At 37.0% G+C, this 24,206-nt stretch overlaps 1 protein-coding gene across 2 annotated transcripts in view; it reads right to left on the bottom strand.

Moving 5' to 3' along the window:
- The window catches only part of LAMA2 (laminin subunit alpha 2), a 717,179-nt gene that overhangs the window by 540,275 nt on the left and 152,698 nt on the right, over positions 1–24,206 (bottom strand). For both annotated transcript variants that reach the window (XM_049901052.1, XM_049901136.1), the window contains exons 2-3: positions 5,408–5,578; positions 1,431–1,543 (exon numbers count right to left, since the gene is read on the bottom strand). In XM_049901052.1, coding sequence (XP_049757009.1) covers positions 1,431–1,543; positions 5,408–5,578 — 284 coding nt within the window. The remainder of the gene's footprint in view (positions 1–1,430; positions 1,544–5,407; positions 5,579–24,206) is intronic.

Below are 24,206 nucleotides of genomic sequence, written 5' to 3'. Positions count from 1 at the left end.
GTTATTAACTGAGGGCTGACATGCAGTTGCTATATGCCAGAAATCCCCTGCTCCCATCCAGTTGTGCAGGTGCTGAAGAATTCTAAATGGGTAGAAGTAGGGTCTGTCCTCAGACTCACTGGCCTGCTGGTCCACTAGCCAGCCTGAATGTGTGCAGCCTTGGTCAAAGTGGGCTCAGACTCTGGAGGAAGGAAGTGGTACTCCTGATGGGAGCAATGTCACCATTATGGAAATGCCTGGTGCCTATCTGGCCCCCTGAGAATGGGACTAACCCCCACTGGCTGGTGCTTCCCTACGAAATGGCCAGCTGTGGAAACCATAATCTTGACAATGTATAGTATCAGCTGTTAAGTATTATTACCATCCCCCACCCCACCCCCGTATTAATCCCAAACTTCCTTGCTACTCTATCTCCATACTGGGCTAAGGAAGAGCAGCTGAGCATCTTTCCTACCTTGGTTTCAGAGAGTGAGAGAAACAGGCTAAGTGAAAGAGGCCATCTAAATCCAACGTTTCCAGTCCCAGCCTTCAGTCAATTAAAAATGTCTTTGTGTTTCTAATAACAGTAAAATAAAGGACCGTTTTTCTACCTTCCTTCTTATTTACAAGCTAAAATAATTTGGGGTGACGTTGATTCTTAATTATTAACTTCAGCCTGATCTGAATACTGTGAACTGAAAGAAGAAAGAAATTAAGAGTAGAAGGCAACCAGGGGAATAGTGGATTACCCAATAAGCAATATGGCTGATGAAGTGGTGGAACCCAGGTGAAACTGTGTACTACAGATGAGTAAGTAAACACAATTAAACACGTACATAACTCACTTACTGTAAGTCAGTGCATACCGTGCTTACTGGTTAATCCGCCCCTGTAACCAGGCCTATACAACACAACCTCTAACAACTTCCAACGTCAATTTTGTACAACTACGAGGCTTGTTACCTCGTTTAGTGGACCGAGTTTAATTTAAGAATCAACTGTCACAGTTTGCTCAACCCCCCAGTAATGAGCGGCAATTTACTCAAGAGCCTTGTTATCCAAAAACCTTTAAGTACACACACTATCAGCAGAGTGGGAGCACTGTCTTCCTTTAAAAGTTAAAAATGGCACTATTACATTTTCTTTATGCAAAATCATATTGATGCATATTCGCATCATTAAGTCTAATTAATCAAAACAGACTCAGTTCCTAATTCAGCACTAAACCCTTCATGTAGATTCATTTTATTTGTGCTTTAGAAATTAATGCCAAATACCTTTTTTAAAAATGGCAATGTACTAGATGAATAGGCCCTTTTGTTCATTGATCAAGAAAATAATGGGAGGTGATAAGGTAGGATATCCTTTCACCCAAGAACTACTAACTAAACAAATAGCAAATCCAAGATTTAACTTCAAAAGTGGAAAAGGAAAAGAAAGCAGCACCATACCTGCTGTAAATCCAGTGTAATTGTCACGTAATGGTATTCAATTCCATTCTTAATACTGGGGCTCTGCCACCAAGTGTTCTTTCCATCAATCGCATTTGTAATCGGGTGTCTCTCTGTGGAGTCATCAACAGCACGTGAAAGATAGAGAAAAGGTCATATTACTAAATTTTATAGCTGTTTCTTTTTTTAAAAAAAAAGGAAAACTAGGTTAAAATGATCATCATGTGCATACCAAAATAATATAAAAAGACAGCAATTTCTATTTTCAATAGAATCTATTGAATGATAACTTTTTCATGGCACTGTGTAAGGAAGAGTAAAATGGTAAAATGCTTAGTCTGTAAGAGAAGAGGCTGCATAGCGCTCTGGGAATCAACTAAAATTGGCAACTTTAAACATAACTATAGATATTAAGTGTGAAAAAATCATACTGAAATCTAATTGATATGTCAGTCATTCAAAGAAACAATGAGAGGCAACTCTAGGATGCCATCAACTTTGTTAACTGAAACACTAAAATCCTGAATTGTGGTGAAAGGTACTTGAAGATTTGTCCTTCTAGCACATTCATTATTACTGAGACCTGAGCAATCCAATATATAATCTGTTTTTAATATAAAATGCTGTCAAATCCATCCTTTTGCAACCAGTCCTTAACTTGCCACTGTTATATTACTATTTAAAATTATAGTGAAAGACACCCCAAACTTTCCATCCAATATTTTCCTATTCCCTACTCAATGGAGGAGTCTGGACACTAACGACAAGCAGGGAGAGGATGGCACATAAAACTGCCAATCAAACACAGATCTTCCCTCACTTTTACTCCAGATGGATAAAACTAGAGCCTAACCAAACCAAAAACCAAACCCTGTGCCGTTCAATCAATTCCAACTCATAGCGACCCTAAAGGACAAAGTAGAGCTGTCCCACAGAGTTTTCAAGGAGCGCCTGGCAGATTCGAACTGCTGACCCTTTGGTTAGCAGCCATAGCACTTAACCACTAAGCCACGAGGATTTCCTGTGGAGTGAAAATTAAAAGGTGATTGGAGATAAAACAAAAAAGGAGGTGTAAACAATCAATGCTACCCCACACTCCTGTCTTCTGGCTCCCTTTCCTCTTCTTATAATCCTTAAACCTCACAGATTTCCTCATCTCCTCCAATTTAGCTTCACCTGTCTCGACAGCAACGGGTTTGGTTTTTTCAGGTCTCATAACAATAGTCATTACCCCTGTGCTGTCAAAGCCCTCATTCTATTTGGGTTCGCAATTACTGGTTCTTGTCCAAAATTTTTGCTTCTAGTTTTTCAAGGAATACGAGTTCTGCTTCTTTACTCCTCCTCTAAATACGCCCAGCTCATGAGTAGGTGAGGGTGGCAGAGATGAGAGGTTATTGATGTTCTCATCTCTATTTCTGGGACTGCAATAAGGATAATTAAGTTCTCAACAACCCACTTGGAAGTCAGCATGCTTGTCCGTATAAATGTAAAAAAAAGAAAATTGGAGGTAGCTTCCCTGGTACTCTTCTGTTCATTTTGGATTAAGTATGCTTTGGGGTGTCAGTCTTGGAAACATTCCTAACACTTACTTTGAATGGCTATGAATAACCTTTTAGATTAGGAAGCAATCCTTTTGTAAATTGAAGAAATACCTCAAATAATGAACGAATCACATCAGTATGAGGAACCATGGACTCTTAATTTGCCTATATAATGTAGTAATCTAAGCATTCTTCTAAATATAATGGCAATGAAAAAGCATAAAATTTGGAATATGAAGAGACGTAATATGAAGGGCTATGTATATCCTTGCAGCACCATAGTAAAGCAAAATCATCTTATAAAGAAAAATCTGGACTAAAAATTAAATTTATATTAAATGTAATTTAAATATTATTTAAAATTTCCAATTTTGAGCATTTTTATTAATATTAATTCAATTAAAAATAGAGTCAGCTGTAGCCCGTTTAACTGAAAATGTAAATGTTTATGTCTGAGTTACTTAGAGGATTGTGGGTATACAGGACTGGACAATATTCCATTTTTGCTGGTGATTATTTAACTAAACGGCTGGGTAGATTTGGTTTTGTACCAAATGATATCACATTAGCAGTCCACTGAGATCAGGCTTCCTGTCTCATTAATGAAAAATAAAAATTGCTGGGTATATTTGATAATTACCACTAGTCTGTCAAAGCTAGGGAAGGTATCAAGGTCCCTATAGCACCACCAAATACCAGAACCATAACTAAATACCAAATAAATGCACTTGGGGGTGTGAGTGGGTGCTGAAATTAGCACATTAGGAATTGGTACCATTAATGAAATATTGCTGGCATTGGTTCTGAAGAGAAATAAATATCACAGGAAACATTCTCCAAACATCCTCCTGAATCTTCCTTACAGACCATGTAATATATGATAGAAAAACATGCACACAAGCCACATTTCCAAATCAAATTTCTGGCTCTTAGGTAATTGAGAGGAAAGCTGTCTAAATGGAAATTTTGATATCTACTACCTCAGGTCAAATTGATATGAGAATTAGTCATGAAAAGGAGGGTTGGGAGATGCATCAACAATTAACCATAATCCCCATTATGAAAGTTTAATCACAATTAATTTGCAAATACTGACGAATTGGCATAGTTCCCTTACTTAATAAGAGAGAAAAACTTAGAACATCCTCAACAGGGATCACTATACAAGTCAACCCAAGGACTAACTGCATCTGAAGATTGACAGGGAAATCGGTGATGAAGTAAACATCTTCCAGCTGCTGGTTTTTAACAGGAAGTTCAGGTTTAATCTTTGTGTGGTAATGAGGTACAGGCTTCTAGCTTTATCTAGGAGTTCACTGAATTTATAGGATTTTATTGTCTGTTGCTCCAACTCTCACTAAAACATATTCATGTGGTTTCTTGCCAGGTTTTTATTCTTGTGGAGTATTACCCTGTCTAAACTTCTTGTTCAAAACATGATTCTAAAATGTAATGGAGATGAGTAAATAAATAAATAAATAAAACACACGAAGAAAATCTGGGCTGCCACAAGTTTTAGAAAAGCATATTAAATAAAAATGGCAAAATACAGAGCATACCTCTTATGCATCTTGCTTTACTAAAACAATTTATTTACTTTTCATCTCAATGTCAAAACCTGGGTGGGATGCCTAAATATGGGTGCCTTCCACTGAGATACAAGAGACCCTGAATAGAGAACTCAGAAGAGGATAAACAACCATGTAGCTCTTTGACTCTTTTTGGCAAATGTGTCTCATCCATTTTCCAACCAAGAGTCACCCATTCAATTGTTTTCCACTCTAACCCTTACATCTTCCTTCCATTCTGTCTCTATGACTTTTTACACATTTCCTTTCTTTCTCTCCTTTCCTGAAATGTCTTCCCTCTTATTTCAGGCAAATCAGTTTTTTTAATGCTCAGCTAAGTCTAACCACCTTCTTGGAACTTTCCCTTGCTACTTCAGTTCCCACTGATGTTTTCCTTCTCAGAGATTCCATATCATTTATATGCACCACAAAGTTCAGCCCTTGAGTTTACTGCTTTGAATAGTCCTTTAATTTTCTGTGTTCCAAGTCTGGTTTGCTCTAACTTTCTACTTGCAGAGGCAGGAAATCATATATAATATAATATACATAATTATATATAACATATATAAACTTTATAAAACCCAGTGCTGTCGAGTCGATTCTGACTCATAGCGACCCTGTAAGACAAAGTAAAACTTTATATCTCTCTTTAATTCCTCCCCTCTGCCCAATTCATCTTAAATGCATGTCCACACAGTCTCAACCACTAACCCACCTCCTCCCCCCGCATCATTTCCATGCCTGCAGGATTTCTCACATTCTCTGTGAAATCAAAAAGCCACTAATCCCTGAACCAATGGCAGTCTCTCCCATCAGGCTTCATCTTCTTCTCTAACGAACCCAACACCACATAAACTAAAATACATACGGTAGGGATTGCTGCTGTTTTGATTGCAGATTCGACATTGAGGGTTCCTCACAGGCTGTCCAGGGACATGTTCTACCAATTTGCAGTACATTTCAGGTCCTTTTTCTCCGCATGTTGCATTGGTGCTGATGACAGCATTAGAAGCAAGATTCAGCACAGCAGGAAATAAACCTAAAAAAGACAGACAAGTGAATACGTGTGGTCCAGAACAAAGTGGCATGATTCTGGTGTATCTTAAAATGCAATTAAGGTATGATATTTCTCACAGCATCCAACTAATTCAAAATGAAATGATCAGTAATAATTGAATACATGACAATACAGTAGAATACATAACTAGCATGTGTTTTCAAAAGAACACTTCTTTACCGAATATTAAATCTGGAATCTAAGGCTATCTTTTTTCTTTTAACCCTCTATAATTAATTAGAAAGGTCTTGTCACTACTACACAATTTAAAAAATTCTGTATTCACATTATTGGCAAAAAATCTAAAGCAGCTTTCAAAGAACTACCTCCATCTTCCATTTCAGTCCTTTATGTCATGTAATAAACTACAATCACCTGTAAAGTTCTTTCAAAACTGTGTTTTTCATGGTTATGTTTATGTTCCAATAACCCTTTAGCATGAATGATTGTTACAATTCCTTTATATATCTAGACTGGAGAAGATAGAGAATGATAAAAGATTTTGGAAAACCATTCTTCACTGCTCTCTGTGCTACAAAGCCCTATTATACAGCAACATCTCACTGGAAACAAGTTATCACAGTAGTTCGTGATCACATAGCACAAATTATTTCTTACATTAACTGAAAGTGTTTGACTTGCTTAAACACAATCTCAGAAGCCATTTCTGCTTAGGCTTTTCATTGCATATGAGAACCCAACTCAGTCTGTTTACCTTCCATAACTTAACTTCAGTTCTGCTTTATACATCTAGTATTTGTATTGTATAGATCTCTCTTCATTGACAATATAGTCACTCATTAGAAACCACTCTTTAATTAACTGACACTTTCCTTTGGAGAAAGTATACTTGAGAATATAGATAATTTGTCACAATTTGTGGAAACCCTGGTAGCATAGCGGTTAAGTGCTACAGCTGCTAACCAAAAGGTGAGCAGTTCGAATCCTCCAGGTGCTCCTTGGAAACTCTACAAGGCAGTTCTACTCTGTCCTATAGGGTCGCTATGAGTCAGAATTAACTCGACGGCAGCGGGTGGGTCAGGATTTGTCCCAGGAACATGCTAATAGTATAAGTTGTCTGAATTCTATACTTGTGCCAAGTAGTTCTGTATCAATTCAGCCTCTGACAGAAAGCTCTTCACTGACCAGATCATATGTCTTCATCTTTTACTGAGATCCCTAGAGTTTTGAGTTCATATAGGCATTCTGCCTTATCCTGGGAACTTAGCATATGCTAAGTTAGTGAATGAATAACCAAGGTTGGCCTCATGAAACATTCTTCTCTATCATTTGGGTAATGATGATGACAATAACAGCCAACACTACTGAATGTTTATAAGGTACCAAGCACTATTCTGTCAGTTTTTATTTGCATTGACTAATTTGCAATTCACAAAACCCATATCAGTTACATGCTACTATTATTCCTATTTTATTAAGAAAATAAAGAGATGTTCAGTAGCTTACACATGGCTAGCAAGTCACAGAGCTGTACTTTGAACTCAAGTAGTATGGCTCCAGAATCTACCCTCTTAACCACTACACCGCAGAGTCTCTCCAATCTTATATGAAACCTACATAAGTCTAATGCTAATTTGTGAACCTGGTTGACCTTAAACTTGCATTGAAAGAAACAATCACACAGAAAGTTAAAAAAAAAAAAAGATTTAAATCTTGATTGAAATCAATCTCAAAAATGTCAAAGGAGTAAGTAGATTCATAAGACCAAGCAACACCTCATCTCTTGTCTCAGTCACTCTCAGGGTCTCCAAAAAGCTGTGCACAATCTTTTCTCTCTTTCTTCCTCCCCAGCCTTATCAGTCCCTAAATTCCCTCTAATATTGTCGCTCCAGTCCGGCCCCTCATTAATTACCCTGCCTTGCACTTTTCTCCTGCTAATAGTTATGGTATTCTAGGTTTCCATTTTTGCCTCTTTTCCCAGAGCTTTTTTTTTTTTACTAAATTGCAGTCACTATCCCATTCATTCTTCCTGATAAATTTACCTCCCCCTTTGTTTCTATGTTCTGTGGCCCCCAGCTCTGAGACATTCTGCTGATGTGATATATGATTACTGGTTAGAAAAACATTAGCCACTCATAAAACTATTTTTATTTAATGAGAAAATGTAAAGTGTTTTATAAGGCGTAAAGTACTATACAAGGCTAGTATCTTTTTTTATTATTATTTTAATCAAGTCTATGTATACAGGGCTTATTCTAAAATACTTCAAACAATTTGCAAAATTTGTCAGGTTACACATTTAAAAATAATTAAATTGTTTCCAGAGAATTATCCCTCTACCTTAGACATTTTATTCTCTAAGTTGGTAAATAATATATGATTAAATAAATAAGGCCTGTCTGTGTATCTTTCTCTTGTGATATTCATCAGCATTTTGTATTTAGCTATACAATTATTCTTTCAGCAAATACGTTTTGAGCACATGCAGACATGCTCAAAATATGCCAGAGAGCATAAAAGATTTGGGGGATGAAAAGACTGTTAAGATAGGCTTATTGTGGGAAGTGGTCTTAGGCTGAATCTTGAAAGATAAACAGAAGTTTATCAGGTAGGGAAAAAAGAGAAGAAAAAAAGCCAACAAAATAGGCAGAGTGAACAGTATGTGGTATGGATTTTACCCTGAAAGCTTGTGTCGACGTTGAGTGACTAGCAGAGTACTTGAATTTGTAATGGTTCTAACCTGCAAAGTTACATAGCTATACAGATATAGAAATAGAGATAGATTACATACATGGAGTATACATAATAATTCATATATAGGCCTACGCAACTACTGATTGGTTACTATTAGTAATTTGTTTTATTGTATTTTTTTTCATTATAATATCAAAAAATTTAAGAAGGAAAATACGTGCTGGACATCTTTTTAAGAGGTCACAACTCTACCTCTCATCCTTCTGCAATATATATTGTACTAAATATTATAATGTAAACATCACATTATATAGTGTTTACATCATCTTAATCAAACATCCCACATTGAATATGACAGTAAATATTGTTCTGATGCTGTTGAAGGGGAATAAACAGGCATAGCCTAATTAACATTTAATGAAAAATAGTCTATAATCTATAATACAACACACTGAAGAGTCAGTAAAAGTTCAGACACAGATGAACTTTTCAAAATGATCATTAGCAATTAATTGGGGACTTTCCTGACCAATATACTTTACTAATTTTAAAAAATAAACAGCAAAGCAATTGATACAATTTTAAAAAAGAACTGTTCCCTGATCATAAAGCAAGGTAATTAAATTGTGAAAAGATCAATTTTAGAATGAGATTAAGTAGTCAAGCTCTTTCCAAACCCTTCAAGCAAAGCCATCTCAGACACAGGTGAACATCTCAAAAACTGCCCCAGAACATTTTCAGTTTCATTCAGTGATCTTTGACACTTTCTCGACCTCTGGCCTAGTTCTGACCCTCACCTTGGGTTTTGTTTTACAGATCTGGGTAAGTCTCCCCATGCCCTGCTTTGCTGCAGCTCTGTGGGATGTGATTTGAACCAGCCACACTTGTACCGTTCCAGGCCTGAGTAATCATAGCAGGGTATCAATATGTGAAGATCTCTGGTGAACTTATTTTACTCTACATTGTATGTACAGAAAATATATAACTGAATTACATCTGAATTTACCCACAGAATAAAATGAATGGATTATGAGCAAAATGACCTAACTATAAAAGGACTAGGTCCCTAGGTGGTACAAACAGTTTGTGCTTGACTGCTAACCTAGAGGTGAGCAGATCAAACCTATTCAGTGGTACCACAGGAGAAAAGTCCTGGCAATCTGCTTCCATTAAGGTTGCAGTAAAAAAAAACCTTATGGAGCTGTTCTACTCCATAATGCATGGGGTCACCATGAGTTGGAATTGACTCGATGGCAACAACAACAACACAACAAGACTATAGGTTTGGAAGTTGCATTGATTCCAAACTTATTTCATATTCTTCATATTATTTAATGCCCAGTAGGCCCCTTGTGTAGATTTTAGTTCCATTTAACAAAGAAATTGCAGCTCAGAGAAGATAAACAATTTTCACAAAACTATGAATTAGTAAGATTTATAACTAACATCTAAACTCAACTCTTGAACTCAGAAGATTCATGCCTTTTTTAGGCATGAAGAAGAGCCAGAACCTAGTCCTCAACAAAGATTATCAATTTATATATTTAATAAAGGAACTAATTTACCAAATCATCACCCCACTATTGCTTCATTGAGTTTGCTGCCTATAAAGATATTAATAAAATATACATTTATTATCTTTCACTTCTTTCCATCACTTTGTTTCTGTTACATTTATTGATCTGGTGCTCAAAATTGATCTTTTCACAGTTTAATTACCATGCTTTGTGGTCAGAGAACAGTCCTTTTTTAAAATTGTATCAATTGTTTTGTTGTTTATTTTTTAAAATTAGTAAAGTACATTGGTCAGGAAAGTCCCCAATTAATTACTAATGATCATTTTGAAAAGTTCATCTGTATCTGAACTTTTACTGACTCTTCAGTGTGTTGTATTATAGATTACAGACCATTTTCATTAAATGTTAGTGTACTAGAATATACCTGTTTATTCCCCTTCAACAGTAGCAGAACAATATTTACTGTCATATTCAATATGGGATATTTGATTAAGATGATGTAAACACTATACAATGTAATGTTTACATTATAATATTTAGTACAATATTTATTGCTCAATTAAATGTGATATTTGATTAAAATTATGTAAACATTACATGATATAAGATTATGTAAACACTATATAATGTAATGGAAAGGAATGTACAAAGTATAAATCAAGGAAAATTGGAAGTCATCAAAAATGAAAAGGAACACTTGAAGATCAATGAACTGCCCTATTTGGTTTCAAGGAGTGCCTGGTGGATTCAAACTGCTGACCTTTTGGTTAGCAGCCATAGCTCTTAACCACTACACCACCAGGGTTACCAGGCATTAGTGAGCTAAAATGGACTGGTATTGGTCATTTTGAATCAGAAAATTATACGGTCTACAATGCTGGGAATGACAAATTGAAGAGGAACAGCATCAAACTCATTGTCAAAAAGAACACTCCAAGATGTATCCTGAAGTTTAACACTATCAGTGATAGAACAATATCCATATGTCTACACGGAAGACCAGCTAATATGGTGATTTTTCAAATTTACACACCAACCAATAATGCCAAAATTGAAGAAATTTAAGCTTTTTATCAACTTCTGCAGTTTGAAATTGATGAAACATGCAATCAAGATGTATTGGTAATTACTGGTGATTGGAATGTGAAAGCTGGAAACAAAGAAGGTCAGTAGTTGGAAAATATGACCTTGGTGATAGAAATGACTTCAGAGATGGCATGACAGAATTTTGCAAGACCAACAACGTCTTCATTGCAAATACCTTGGTTAAACGACACAAATGGCAACTGTACACACAGACCTCACCAGATGGAAAATATGGAAATCAAATCGACTACGGCTGAGGAAAGAGACAATGGAGAAGCTCAATATTATCATTCAGAATAAGGCTAGGGAACAACTGCAGAACACATCATCAATTGTTCATATGTAAGTTCAAATTGAAGCTGAAGCAAATTAAAACAAGTCCACAAGAGCCCAAATAAGAACTTGTGCATATCCCACTAGAATTTACAAGCCATGTAAAGAATAGACAGGCCTATAAAGCAAACAATAGCACACATAGCTCAACCATGTATACAAGACTAAGTGGGCACAGCAGCCCAGAGACAAGCACAAGAAGGCAAGAGGAGACAGGAAGGCTGACACATCATGGGGCTGGCAACCAATGTCACAAAACAATATGTGTAATAACTGTTTAATGAGAAAAGAATTTGCTCTGTAAACTTTCACTTAAAGCACGATTAAAAAAGAATAGATTTGACGCATTGTATGCTAATAACCAAAGATCAGACAAATTGCAGAAAGACATCAAGGACATCACACATGAAAAAAAGTGAAAAGTCATTAAAAAGATGGGAAAGAAAGGAAAGGCCAAAATGGATGTCAGAAGAGACTCTGAAACTTGCTCTTGAATGTAGAACAGCTAAAGTGAATGGAGGAAATGATGAAGTAAAAGAACTGAACAGCAGATTTCAAAGGGAAGCTCGAGAAGGCAAAGTCAAGTGTTATAATGAAATGTACAAAGACCTGGAGTTAGAAAGCCAAAAAGGAAGAACACACTAGGCATTTCTCAAGCTGAAAAAACTAAAGAAAAAATTCAAGCCTTGTGTTGCAATTTTATAGGGAAAATCTTAAATGATGCAGGAAGCATCAAAAGAATATGGAAGGAATACAAAGAGTTATTGAACCAAAAATAATTGGTCAATTTCAACCATTTCAGGAGGTAGCATATGACCAAGAACCGATGGTACTGAAGAAAAAAGTCCAAGCTGCACTGAAGGCATCAGACAAAAACACAGCTCCAGGAATTAACGGAATACCAGTTGAAATGTTTCCACAAATGGATGCACTTCTGGAAGCATTCACTTGTCTATGCCAAGAAATTTGGAAGACAGCTACCTGGTCAACCAACTGGAAGAGGTACATATGTGTACCCATTCCACAGAAAATTGTTTCAACAGAATGCAGAAATTATCAAACAGCATCATTTATATAACACCCAAGAAAAATTTTGGTGCAGATAATTCAAAAAGAGTTGTAGCAGTGCACTGACAGAGAACTGCAGAAATTCAAGCTGAATTCAGAAGAGGACAAGGAACCAGGGATACCACTGCTGATGTCTGATGGATCTTGGCTGAAAGCAGAGAATATCAGAAAGATGTTTACCTGTGTTTTATTGACTATGCAAAGGCATTCAACTATGTGGGACACAACAAATTATGGATAACATTGGGAATAATGGGAATTCCAGAGCACTTAATTGTGATCAAAGGGAACCTGTACATAGATCAAGAAGCAGTTGTTCAACCAGAATAAGGGGATACTGCACAGTTTAAAATCAGGAAAGGGGAGCATCAAGGTTTTATTCTTTTACCGTACTTATTCAACCTCTATGTTGATTTTTTTTTTTTTTTTAATGCTGAACACATAATCTGAGAAACCGGATTATATGAAGAACAGGGCATCAGGATTGGAGGAAGACTCATTAAGAACCTGTGATATGAAGATGACACAACCTTGCTTGCTGAAATTGAAGAGGACTTGAAGAACTTACTGATAAAGGTTGAAGACTACTGCCTGCAGTATGAATTTCACCTCAACACAAAGAAAACAAAAATTCTCACCACTGGACCTTTAAACAACATCGTGATAAATGAAGAAAATATTGACGTTGTCAAGGATTTTATATTTACTTGGATCCACAATCAACACCCATGGAAGTATCAATCAAGAAATCAAAGGATGTATTGTATTGGCCAAATGCACTGTAAAAGGCCACTTTAAAGTGTTGAAAAGCAAAGATGTCACCTCGAGGATTAAAGTGCACCTGACCCAAGCCATGGTATTTTCAATTGCCTCATATATCCATTCGAAAGTAGGGCAACGAATAATGAAAACTGAAGATGAACTGATGCCTTTGAATTATGGTATTGGGGAAACCAACCAAACCAAACCCAATACCATCGAGTCGATTCCGACTCACAGTGACTCTGTAGGACAAAGTAGAACTGCCCCATAGAGTTTCCAAGGAGCACCTGGCGGATTCGAACCGCTGACCTCTTGGTAAGCAGAAGTAGCACTTAACCACTATGCCACCAGGGTTTCCTGGTATTGGGGAAGAATACTGAATATACCACAGACTGCTAGAAGAACCAACAAGTCTCTCTTGGAAGAAATGTAGTCAGCGTGCTCCTTAGAAGCAAGGATGGAGAGACTTCATTTCACATACTTTGGACGTATTATCAGGAGGGAATCATGACTGGAAAAGAACATCATGCTTGGTTAAAGACAGGGTTGCAAAAAAGAGGAAGTTCCTCAATAAGATGGATTGACACAGTGGCTACAATAGTGGGCTCAAACATAGCAATGATTGTGAGTATGGCACAGGAGTAGGCAGTGTTTCATTCTGTTGTACACAGTGTAACAGTGAATTGGTAGTGACTTGAAGGCACCTAACAAAAACAACAAAATAAACATTGCAAGTGTAAATGAACTGCAAATAGCTGATGAGCTTTTATAGAGTATTGACTTACAGCCTCTTAATTGTAATGTTACTGACATAAAAGCTAGTGGTCAATATCCATATAATTGTGACTGATATTTTTTAATAGTACCTAGACTACACAAGGAAACCTTGGTGGCGTAGTGGTTAAGAGTTCAGCTGCTAACCAAAAGGTTGGCAGTTCAAATCCACCAGGCTCTCCTTGGCAACCCTTTGGGGGAGTTCTACCCTGTCCTATAGGGTCACTACGAGTCAGAATCGACTCGACAGCAAAGGGTTTGATTTGGTTTTGGTTTAGACTAAATAAATTCAGTTAGATTTGTGGTTACAAGGAACAAAGTCTGAACAAAAAACAATACTTTTTTTAAACATCTGTGTAGATTTTATTAGAGTTTAGAATATATGGTATATATAGGATAATATATCTGGTAATAATAATTTTGGTAAATAGAAAATAAAGAAAAAGGCTGAGTCTATTTCATGTGAAAAATACATTCTGCAATGATATGACAAACATTTAGAAAATTCATCAAATTTTTTACTATTTTTATTTGGCTACGTTTTTTTCTATATTTGCTCGCTCAGATAACGTGGTAGATTCATACGTGTTTGCATGATTTTGATGATCTTCATTCTGAAAACCCCACATTCTAGTTTTAAGTGGCAGAAGCATTTTTTAAAGTATATATTATCTAAAATTATATATAATACCAGGTCTATTTTTAGTAGTTTTGGAGTAGATCTTATTGAACCAAACTTCCTACAGCTATTAACTCTGGACATAATATTAAAAACACATACCTGAAGACACTCAAACCCAGAAAAAAAAAAAAAACGGCTATTAACTCTGGACATAATATTAAAAACACATACCTGAAGACACTAGAGAACAAGAAAAAATGGTAAGCCGTGAGGGTTGGGTATGCTTAGAAGAAAGAAAAAAAATACCCTAGATGAGCCCCAGACTGCATCATATGGAATGGATGAAATTAAAATAGAAACCCACAGTTTTACTGGCTTGAAGAATCAGAGAATGGAACTGAGGGTAACCACAGCAATTGTAAAGTCAGGGGAAAAATACTGGAAAAGAGAGAGCCATAGAAAGGGAGTTTCCAAATCCGTTTACAAACTGTCCAAATCTTTCACTGATCCTAGACCTACACATCCCTAGGCAGACTCCAAGCACCCCAGCAAGGGCTTAATGAACTGAGTAGAGATTACTGATGCTGCACTCCACAGCGAAGACAAGAGTCTGGAGTTTGAATCCAGCCAAGTTAACTAACTGATATAACAAAAAAGAAAAGTGAGTCACTGCTTTCCAGAGGAAAACCTTGGTGGCATAGTAGTTAAGGGTTCAGCTGCTAACCAAAACGTCAGCAGTTCGAATCCACCAGGTGCTCCTTGGAAACCCTATGGGGCAGTTCTACTTTGTCCTGTAGGGTTGCTATGAGTCCGAAACGACTCAAGGGCAACAGGTTTTTTGGTTAGTTCTCCAGAGGATGGTAACAGAATCCAGAGTTTCTACAATATATCACTGAGAATATTCAAATAGAATTAAAAAAAAAAAAAAAAAGCAAACACCAGACATAAAAAGCAACAATAAAATGTAACCCATACTTAAGAGAAACAGCAATCAATTGAGAATAATACTGAGGTGGACCAGATGTTGAAATTTGTTGTTGTTGTTAGGCGCCATCAAGTCCATTCAGACTCATAGTGACCCCATGTACAACAGTACGAAATACTGCTCCATCCTGCACCATCCTCAGGATTGTTGTTATGCTTGCAACCATTGCTGTAGCCACTGTGTCAATCCATCTCTTTGAGGGTTTTCCTCTTTTTTACTGACCCTCTAGTTTACCAAACATGGTGTTCTTCTCCAGGGACCGGTCCTTCCTAATAACACGTCCAAAGTATGTGAGATGAAGTCTTGCCATCCTTGTTTCTAAGGAGCATTCTGGCTGTACTTCTTCCAAGGCACCTTAGATGTTGGAATTAGCATACAAATATTTTAAAGCAGCTTTATAAAATTATGTTCAAGCATACCACAAAGACATATGTGTGTAATGAAAAGAAAAATAGAAAATCTCAGCAGAGAAATAGAAATCACATAAAATACTCAGTGTAAATTCTAGACCTGAAAAGTACAATATCTGGAATAAAAGCAATTTACTGCATGAGATTAAGAAAAATACAATTGCAGAAGACAAAAGAAAGTATAGATGAACTTGAAGAAAAATCAATAGATTTTTTTTTGTCCTCTTAAGTGCTTCAAAATAAATGTGAATGTTAAAAGCAAAAATTAAAATAATGCTTTGTGGTATTTCCAATACATATAAATGTAATGCATGGGACAACAATAACAAAGGAATAGTGTAGGTGGGTGGATAATGATATATATATTTACAAGGTTCTTAGGTTTTATGTTAATTGGTGTAATAGAAACTTTACACAAGAATAGATACTCTATTATTCATTTATATGGACTCTTAGATTTGGCAAACCTAATCTATGGAGAAAATAAAACAGGAAGAATGGTCGCCTCTGGAGGATTGAGGGTGGGGACTGACTAGGAAGAGGTATAAAGGAAATTTCTGGGATTATTATGCTTGATAGTAATTCGTATTTTCAATTTCAAATTGGTGTTTTCAGTAGTCTCTTATGCATCCGAAAGCTGGACGATGAATAAAGAAGACCGAAGAATTGACGCCTTTGAATTGTGGTATTGGAGAAGAATACTGGATATACCATGGACTGCCAAAAGAACAAACAGATCTGTCTTGGAAGAAGTATGACCAGAATGATCCTCAGAAGCAAGGATGGCAAGATGACGTCTCACATACTTCAGACATGTCAGATGGGATCAGTCCCTGGAGAAGGACATCATGCTTGGTAAAGTAGAGGGTCAACAAAAAAGAGTAAGACCCTCAACAAGATGGACTGACACAGTGGCTGCAACAATGGGCTGAAGTATAACAACGATTGTGAGGATGGTGCAGGGCCGGGCAGTGTTTCTTTCTGTTGTACATGGGGTTGCTGTGAATCAGAACCAACTCGATGGCACCTAACAGCAACAACATTCGTTAAAAGTCACTCAATGTTACACTCAGTGAGTGAATGTTATACTCAGTGAGTATTTGTATACTTCACTGTAGGTTTTACCTTAAAAAAAAAAAAAAGTAAACCAATATTGAACTCTAGTTACTGATATTTATGATGAAATGTTTAGGGATGAAGTTTGTGCTACATCAAAAAATATAAGTTTATGGGTAGATGTATACAGATAGGGAGTCCTTGGGTGCTGCAAATCGTTAACGCTCGACTACTAAATGAAAGGTTAGAGGTTCCAGTCTACCCAAAGGTGCCTCAGACAAAAAGCCTGGTGATCTACCTCTGAAAAATCAGGCATTTGAAAACGCTATGGAGTACAGTTCTACTCTGACACACATGGGGTCACCATGAATTGGAGTAGACCAGTTTATTCTTATCTTACATCTATTGCAAGGAGACTCTACTAATCTTCCTGCCTCGACTCCATGCCCACTGATCTTCTGCACTGCCACTGAAATTATCCTCCTAAAATTAAATCAATAGCGTAACCTTCTTGCTTAAAGACCTTTGTGAGTTCCCTGTTGCCTACAGCATGGTAGGCCAAACTCCTCAGTAATCTGAACATTTATAATCAGCGGCCTATATACCTCTCTTAACTCATCTGTTACCATACTCCTCCATGCTTTCCTACATGTACAATGTCCTGACATCTTACTCTTTGCAAATGTATCAGGTGCTTTGGAAGCTCTTTGTCATGACATTATCCTGTCCTTCCTACATAGAAAGTGTTCTTTTTGTTACATAGTCATCTCTTCATCTTTCATGACTCAGCTCAAATATCTCTTGCTCTCTGAAAGTGTTTCCTGACTCTGCTATACAAAATTAGTTGTTTCCTTCTTGGTACTTCATTGATATTTTATTAGATGCCTCATCATACTGTTAACTTTAATATCTTTACAGTGGATATCTAGTGTATAAAATTATTGAATACAGAGATAGCATCATTTGCACTCCTGGTTTCCTAATAACTAACACTAGCTGGCATATAACAGCACTCAGATTCAAATTTATTCAGTAGGAATAAATATATGTACTAATACAATCTTTCTGGAAAGACAATTTGGCAAACAAAGGTTATTAAGCTAATCAAACCCTTGATTTAGTGGAAGTATAGATTCTGAGTTTTGGTATTACAGCTCAGTGAAATAGTTCAAAGAAAAATCTAACCTATTTGAAAAATGTAGTAGACTTTTGTCCTTTCTTGCAGTTCAACACCCAGCCTCCATTTCTTTTCTTGCATAATTGGCATTGCGTTTAGTACTTATGGCATGCAGTGTCCTACCTCTCACCAAGGAATCAGAAATGGGGGAGATTTTCCTTCTCCCTGCCCTTAAGGATTTAGGATGTGTGCACATGACTTTAGCCCTGGATTCTGAATCTTGAGCATGTGAAGCAATGACAGGGGAGACAAGGAAGGCAAGATCATTACAGTGGCAGGAACAGCAGTACCAGGGGGAGGGGAAACTGATAGCACGGCTGTAAAGGGGCTGTGCCTAAATTGTTCATGTACTAAAACCTAGGAATGACCCTGATGTTTATCATCACTTGAGGCTGGTTCTCAAATCTTTCCTTCAATTCTATGAGCTATGTGATATATTTCAGATAAAGTTCTGCTTAATTTAAATAATATTAGTGGTTTCTGTCGCTTGTGACCAAGAATCTAGATTAATATAAAGATCAAATACCCCCTCCTCACTTATCAATATGGTTAGGTTCCAAACACCAGGTCATCATGCAAAATTGGTATTATGCAAAAATGGAGGATGACCACATCACATCATAAAATGGAGGATGACTACATCATTACATAAATGGCAAATTACATCATTACATAACTGCCAAACCACTGAGAATCATGGCCCAGGCAAGGTGACACATAACCTAACCATCAAAGCCAGGGTTACTCTCACCTTGCACTTCAGTGTTTGTTACTGTGAGGCATACTTCATTAATGCACAAAATTGTAGGAGAGTAGATTTTTTACTATTGTCATAAACATGAAATGTCAGCTAATTTGACAGTATATAAGTGAGGAGAAGGTGTATCTACGTCTACACACTACCATATCCACACACATGCATACACATAAACACATAGAGCAAAGATAGGAAGATCAAAAGGCAGCAGCTTTATTACAACTGAAAAAAATGAAGGCAGTTGCTTCATTTAAACATCTACAGGATAAAATATGAAGGAACACCCACACACACACACACAAAAACATGGAGACCCAAGAGTAGAAACTGTTCCATAGGGTTTTGTTGGCTTTAATCTTTGTGGAAGGAGATAGCCAGGCTTTCTTTTTCTGTGGCACCACTGGGTGGGTTCAAACCACCCATCTTCATGCTAGCAGCCAATTACAAATTGCTTGAGCCACCCAGGGACACTAGCATATCATAAAATAATAGTGACACTAATCACAACAATGAATGTTGAAAAGCAGCTGTCTTCACTGCCTGCTCCTCACATATTATTATATTTATTTTTTCTTATTAGTGCTCAAAGATACTAAAACATATTTATATAGCAGTATAGACATACACACATATACATATAAGTATGCATTTTCATGTCTCAAATAATAATTTTTGTTAGGAAATATACTCAGGCTTATGAAGATCACCATTAATGTAACTGATAACTTGGAGGCCTAACACGGAAAAATCATTCAGCCAATGAAATAACTCTCTTCAATACATTCAATTTTTAATAACTTAAAAAAAAATCTTTCTACACTGTTTACAGCGATATATTGCCAATCTCTACTTCCACCCACTCTCTCTCTTTCTTTCTGTTATCATGGTCTCGGTACACAATATTTCTCTTGCTAGTTCATGCCAAACACCTCTCCCCTCTCAAGAGAATTAGAGGAAACTGTGCTTGAATGTTTCCAACATTCCATTTCAATCTTCTAGGTCTGTGGAGCATTTTTAAAAATATTCATGCAAGCAAACAGAGCTGTTTGCAAGTGATTCGGTATTTAACTGACAAAAGAGAGCATGCCAATTTAAAATGTTCTAAGAAGAGTCAAGGAAGAATAGAAGATATTTGTCTGTTGAAAGTCTGAGCTATGTGAGTGTATAGGAACATTGGATATAAAATAAAAATGAGACAAAACAGAATGCTGCCGAAGAGAATGATTTCCAACTGTGCACCGCAGGCAGTAACTTAATGTACTTGATCCACGATGCAGATGAAGAGCTTTATAGAACTGGAAAATCAGTTCAATTTGAACTAATAGCTGTCCAGACACAACAATGCTTGTAAGCTGGGAAAAGTAAATAAATAAATAAAGCCAAATCCACTTGTTCAGAAGCAAAAAAAATCAAGGAGAGCAGAGCACACACACCAGTTCTCAGGAATGTTCACAGGCCTTGCAAATTTGTTTTGTACCGTTACTTCGTTCTGCCCTTTGCACATTCAAAGACAAAAAAGTTAATTTGGAGGCTTCTGCTTTGATATGGTGCCATGGATTGAATTATGTCCCCGCAAAAATGTGTGTATCAATCTGGCTGGGCCATGTTGTGTGGTTGTCCTCCATTTTGTGATTGTAATTTTACGTTAAAGAGGATTAGGGTGTGATTGTAACACCCCTACCAGGTCACAGCCCTGATCCAATGTAAAGGGAGTTTCCCTAGGGCATGGCCCGCACCACCTTTTATCTTACAAAAGATAAAAGGAAAGGGGAGCAAGCAGAGAGCTGGGGAACTCATACCACCAAGAAAGCAGCACCAGGAGCAGAGTTTTGGACCTGGGGTCCCTGCACCTGAGAAGCTCCTCAACCAGGGGAAGATTGAGGAACAAGGATCTTCCTCCAGAGCCCACAGAGAGAGAAAGCCTTCCCCTGGAGCGGACACCCTGAATTTGGACTTTTAGCCTACTTTTTTACTGTGAGTAAATAAATTTCTCTTTGTTAAAGCCATCCACTTGTGGTATTTCTGCTATGGCAGCACTAAATGACTAAGACATATGCTCTCCTGTCATTTTTTTTTTTTTTTTAATCAGAGAATTCCTCTGTGGAATTAGTTAAAAAAAATTATTTCCTATCTTTCTTCCATAACTAAGAAAAAATGTACATATTTTTATTTTCAAGAAAAATTAAACAGATGTACCATACTCCAGCGGCTCTTAGCAGGAATTGCTTATAGAACGTCCACATTTACATTATGTAGCAGGTATTCCAAAGGAAATACACTCTGAACTAAAATGTTGTCTTATCCACTTGGCCCAGCAAAGCACTATAGGATTATTTTAAATTCCTGATGAAGTGCATCATTCATTTTATTAAGATGGCATTGAATTATAAATTTACAGTGACCTAAAATTTAGACATATGTAAGAAAATAAATGCTATTATAATTATAACTCATATTTCTGGTAGGAATACTAAAGGTATGCTGTGAAGGACATGATGGTTCATTTTTATAAACTAAACTCATTGCAGTCGAGTTGATTCTGGCTTATGATGGCTCCATAGGACAGAGTAGAACTGCCCAGTAGGGTTTCCAACGAGTGGTTGGTGGATTTGAACAACTGACCTTTTGGTTAGCAGCCAAGTTCTTAGCCACTGTGCCACCAGGGCTCATGTATGTGTGTGTGTGTGTGTGTGTGTGTGCGTGTGTGCATGTGTGCATAATTTAGCAAAATATCATCTCTAAGGCTAGATTGAATAGATTATTTAAATTCAAATCTATCTCCCCAAGATATAGCTCCCCCTTCCTGTCTGCTTTCATCATCTATTGAGCACTTGTTCTCTGGTGGGCACTGCTTGGTCACAAAATTTCCAGTCCTTGCAACATGCACGGAAATCTTATCCAATGCCACTACTAAAACTAGAATCCACCCAGTGCTCTGTTTGGTTTTATTATGTTCTACTTGTAGAGCAATTTGAATCACCCTGAAGGTTTTTAGAACCATTGGGATACAAAATCACTATCGTAGCTGGGGTACTTATTTAGAATATTCTAGCAGGAGTGTGGAATCGACTCGATGGCAGTGGGTTTAGTGGGTAGCAGGAGCGTAGCCAAAATATTCATTGAGGGGGTGGTAGTTGGGAAGAAATAGACTGCTTCAAAGCCTCTTCCAACCTCACTTCATCAGTATCAGCAGAACATATGTTCAGTATGTGCTCTCTTCCGCTTGGCTTCCAAACTGAGCCTATAAACTAAGTGTCTCTTTGGCAGGTCTGTATGCAAACTCAAAATGAGAAGTAAAAAAGACAAAGGGGAGAAAATGTAAAACACTTTTATGTAACTGAAAATTAAATTTAGAGCCTTGAATTGGCAATGATCCCACAACAAAGGTGTCTGTAATAGAGAAAATAAACTGACAACTTTGTGCCTATGTCTACGGTTAACAATCCAAAAGATGAAAATAAATGATAAATCTCAAAAGGAATTGATACCCCCGTAACATCACATAACTAGGACCATGAGCTTATATTTACATTCCTCAAACAATATCAGAAGGGGCTTACATACCAGTGAAGAATATACTGCATCAGGAAATATACAGTTGCCCTGTGGGTCCTACTCTTGAAGGACTGCCGGACTAATCTTACCTCTAATGATTAAAAACATAAAAAATGCTGCCCTACATCCTGCTTCCCCTGATAAAAAAGCCTGGATAAAATGAAAAGTTACATTCATTTACTTCTATATTTTTTATTTATTTTTATTGGTAAGTATTAGAGTTACTTGTCTCTAAGTGGTGCAGAGTTAACGCCTTTAGCTGCTAACCAAAAGGTTGGAAGTTCGAGCCCATGCAGGAGAACCTCAAAAGAAATGCCTGGCAATCTACCTCTGAAAAATTAGCCACTGAAATCCCTATGAAGCACATTTCTACTCTGACACGCTGGGGTTGCCATGAGTCAGAATTGACTTGACAGCAGCTTGTTTCTGTGTTCTTTGTTTTGTTTGTTTTTAATTAGAATTCCTCAGGCCTTAATCCTAGATCTTTTTTTATTTCATTCTTCTCTTCAGAAAATTTCATCCACTTTCGAGCCATTTACACACCATCTGTATAGTCAACAACTCCCAGGTTGTATCTGCAGGCCAGATATTTTTCTGAAGCTCCAGACCTATTTACTCAAATGTCTCATTGACACCGCCACTTAGATGTCTCAAAATCATCTCAAACTTAACCTATCCAGAACAGAGCTAGTGATTTTTCAGTACTCCACTCCTGAATCTGATTCTCTCTAGCTCCAACTGTAATTTACCCACCCAGTGTTTCATGCAGAAACCGGATAGCCACTGCAGACACCACTCCATCACTAACTCCAAGATAAACCTCAGTTCCACCCATTTCTCTCCATCATCACTGACAATACTCTGAGCCAAATCACAAGCATTTTAACATCTGGACTTCTGCAACAGCCTTTAAAATGGACTCCTGATTACCCTTTGCCTTTCTTCAATCCATTTTTCACAAAATGGATTTTCTTAAAATGCAAATCTATATGGGAACGAAGGGTCAACAGCAACTCCAAAGATTAGATAGAAACCATAGGGGGCAATGAGTTTATGTTAATGGGGGAGGACAGCTCAGAAAAGGAGGGTGAGAATGGTTGTACAACTTGAAGAATGTAATCAATGTCACTGAATTGTACATGTAGAAATAGGTGAATTGGTTTATGTTTTGCTGTGTATTTTCTCAACAACAAAAACAAAATAAATTAAAAAAATGCAAATCTGATTCAGGTCACACCTCTAAAAACTTTTCAATGGATTCAGATTGTGTCTAAATTAAAATTCGAAATTATCTTCCTGGTTTTCAATATCCTCCTGCCATATTCAAAGAATGCTGACTTTAGTCAGTTTCTGAACAAGGCTACGATGTTTCCTTCCTCGAGACGTTGCCTAGAAATTTCTGCTCTCACTTTTTCTCCACTCTTTACACCTTTTTATCTTTCATAGTATCTCTTCCTTAAGTCTCACTTCTCTGAGGCCTTCCTAATTCTCTCTGAACAGGTCTCCCACTATGATCCTTAATCATGTCTTACTTTTTCTGTATAGCACTGTTTACAATATGTACTTTTAAATGGTGGTTATTTACCCAAGGTCCATCCTCCTTGCTAGAACATAAGCTTCATGATGGAAGAATACCACTGTATTCTCGGAGCCTAGTACAGGGCTGGGCACACGATGGTGCTGAAAATTATTCTCAAATGAGGAAGTCATCTCAGAATTTAGTGTATAAATTGTATGCCTGTTCTAAAGAAGTAGTAAACTCCCTTTTGTCAAAAAAACAAAGAAAGCGGAACACAAGAAAAACAACATACAATAGAAACACAGCTATATTTTTTTTTCTTTTTTCCTTCTTT

The sequence above is a fragment of the Elephas maximus genome, chromosome 1, assembly GCF_024166365.1.
Source record: "Elephas maximus indicus isolate mEleMax1 chromosome 1, mEleMax1 primary haplotype, whole genome shotgun sequence".
NCBI lineage: Eukaryota > Metazoa > Chordata > Mammalia > Proboscidea > Elephantidae > Elephas > Elephas maximus.
The sequence above is the reverse complement of the archived record's forward strand: the minus strand, read 5'-3'. Positions and strand labels throughout refer to the sequence as shown.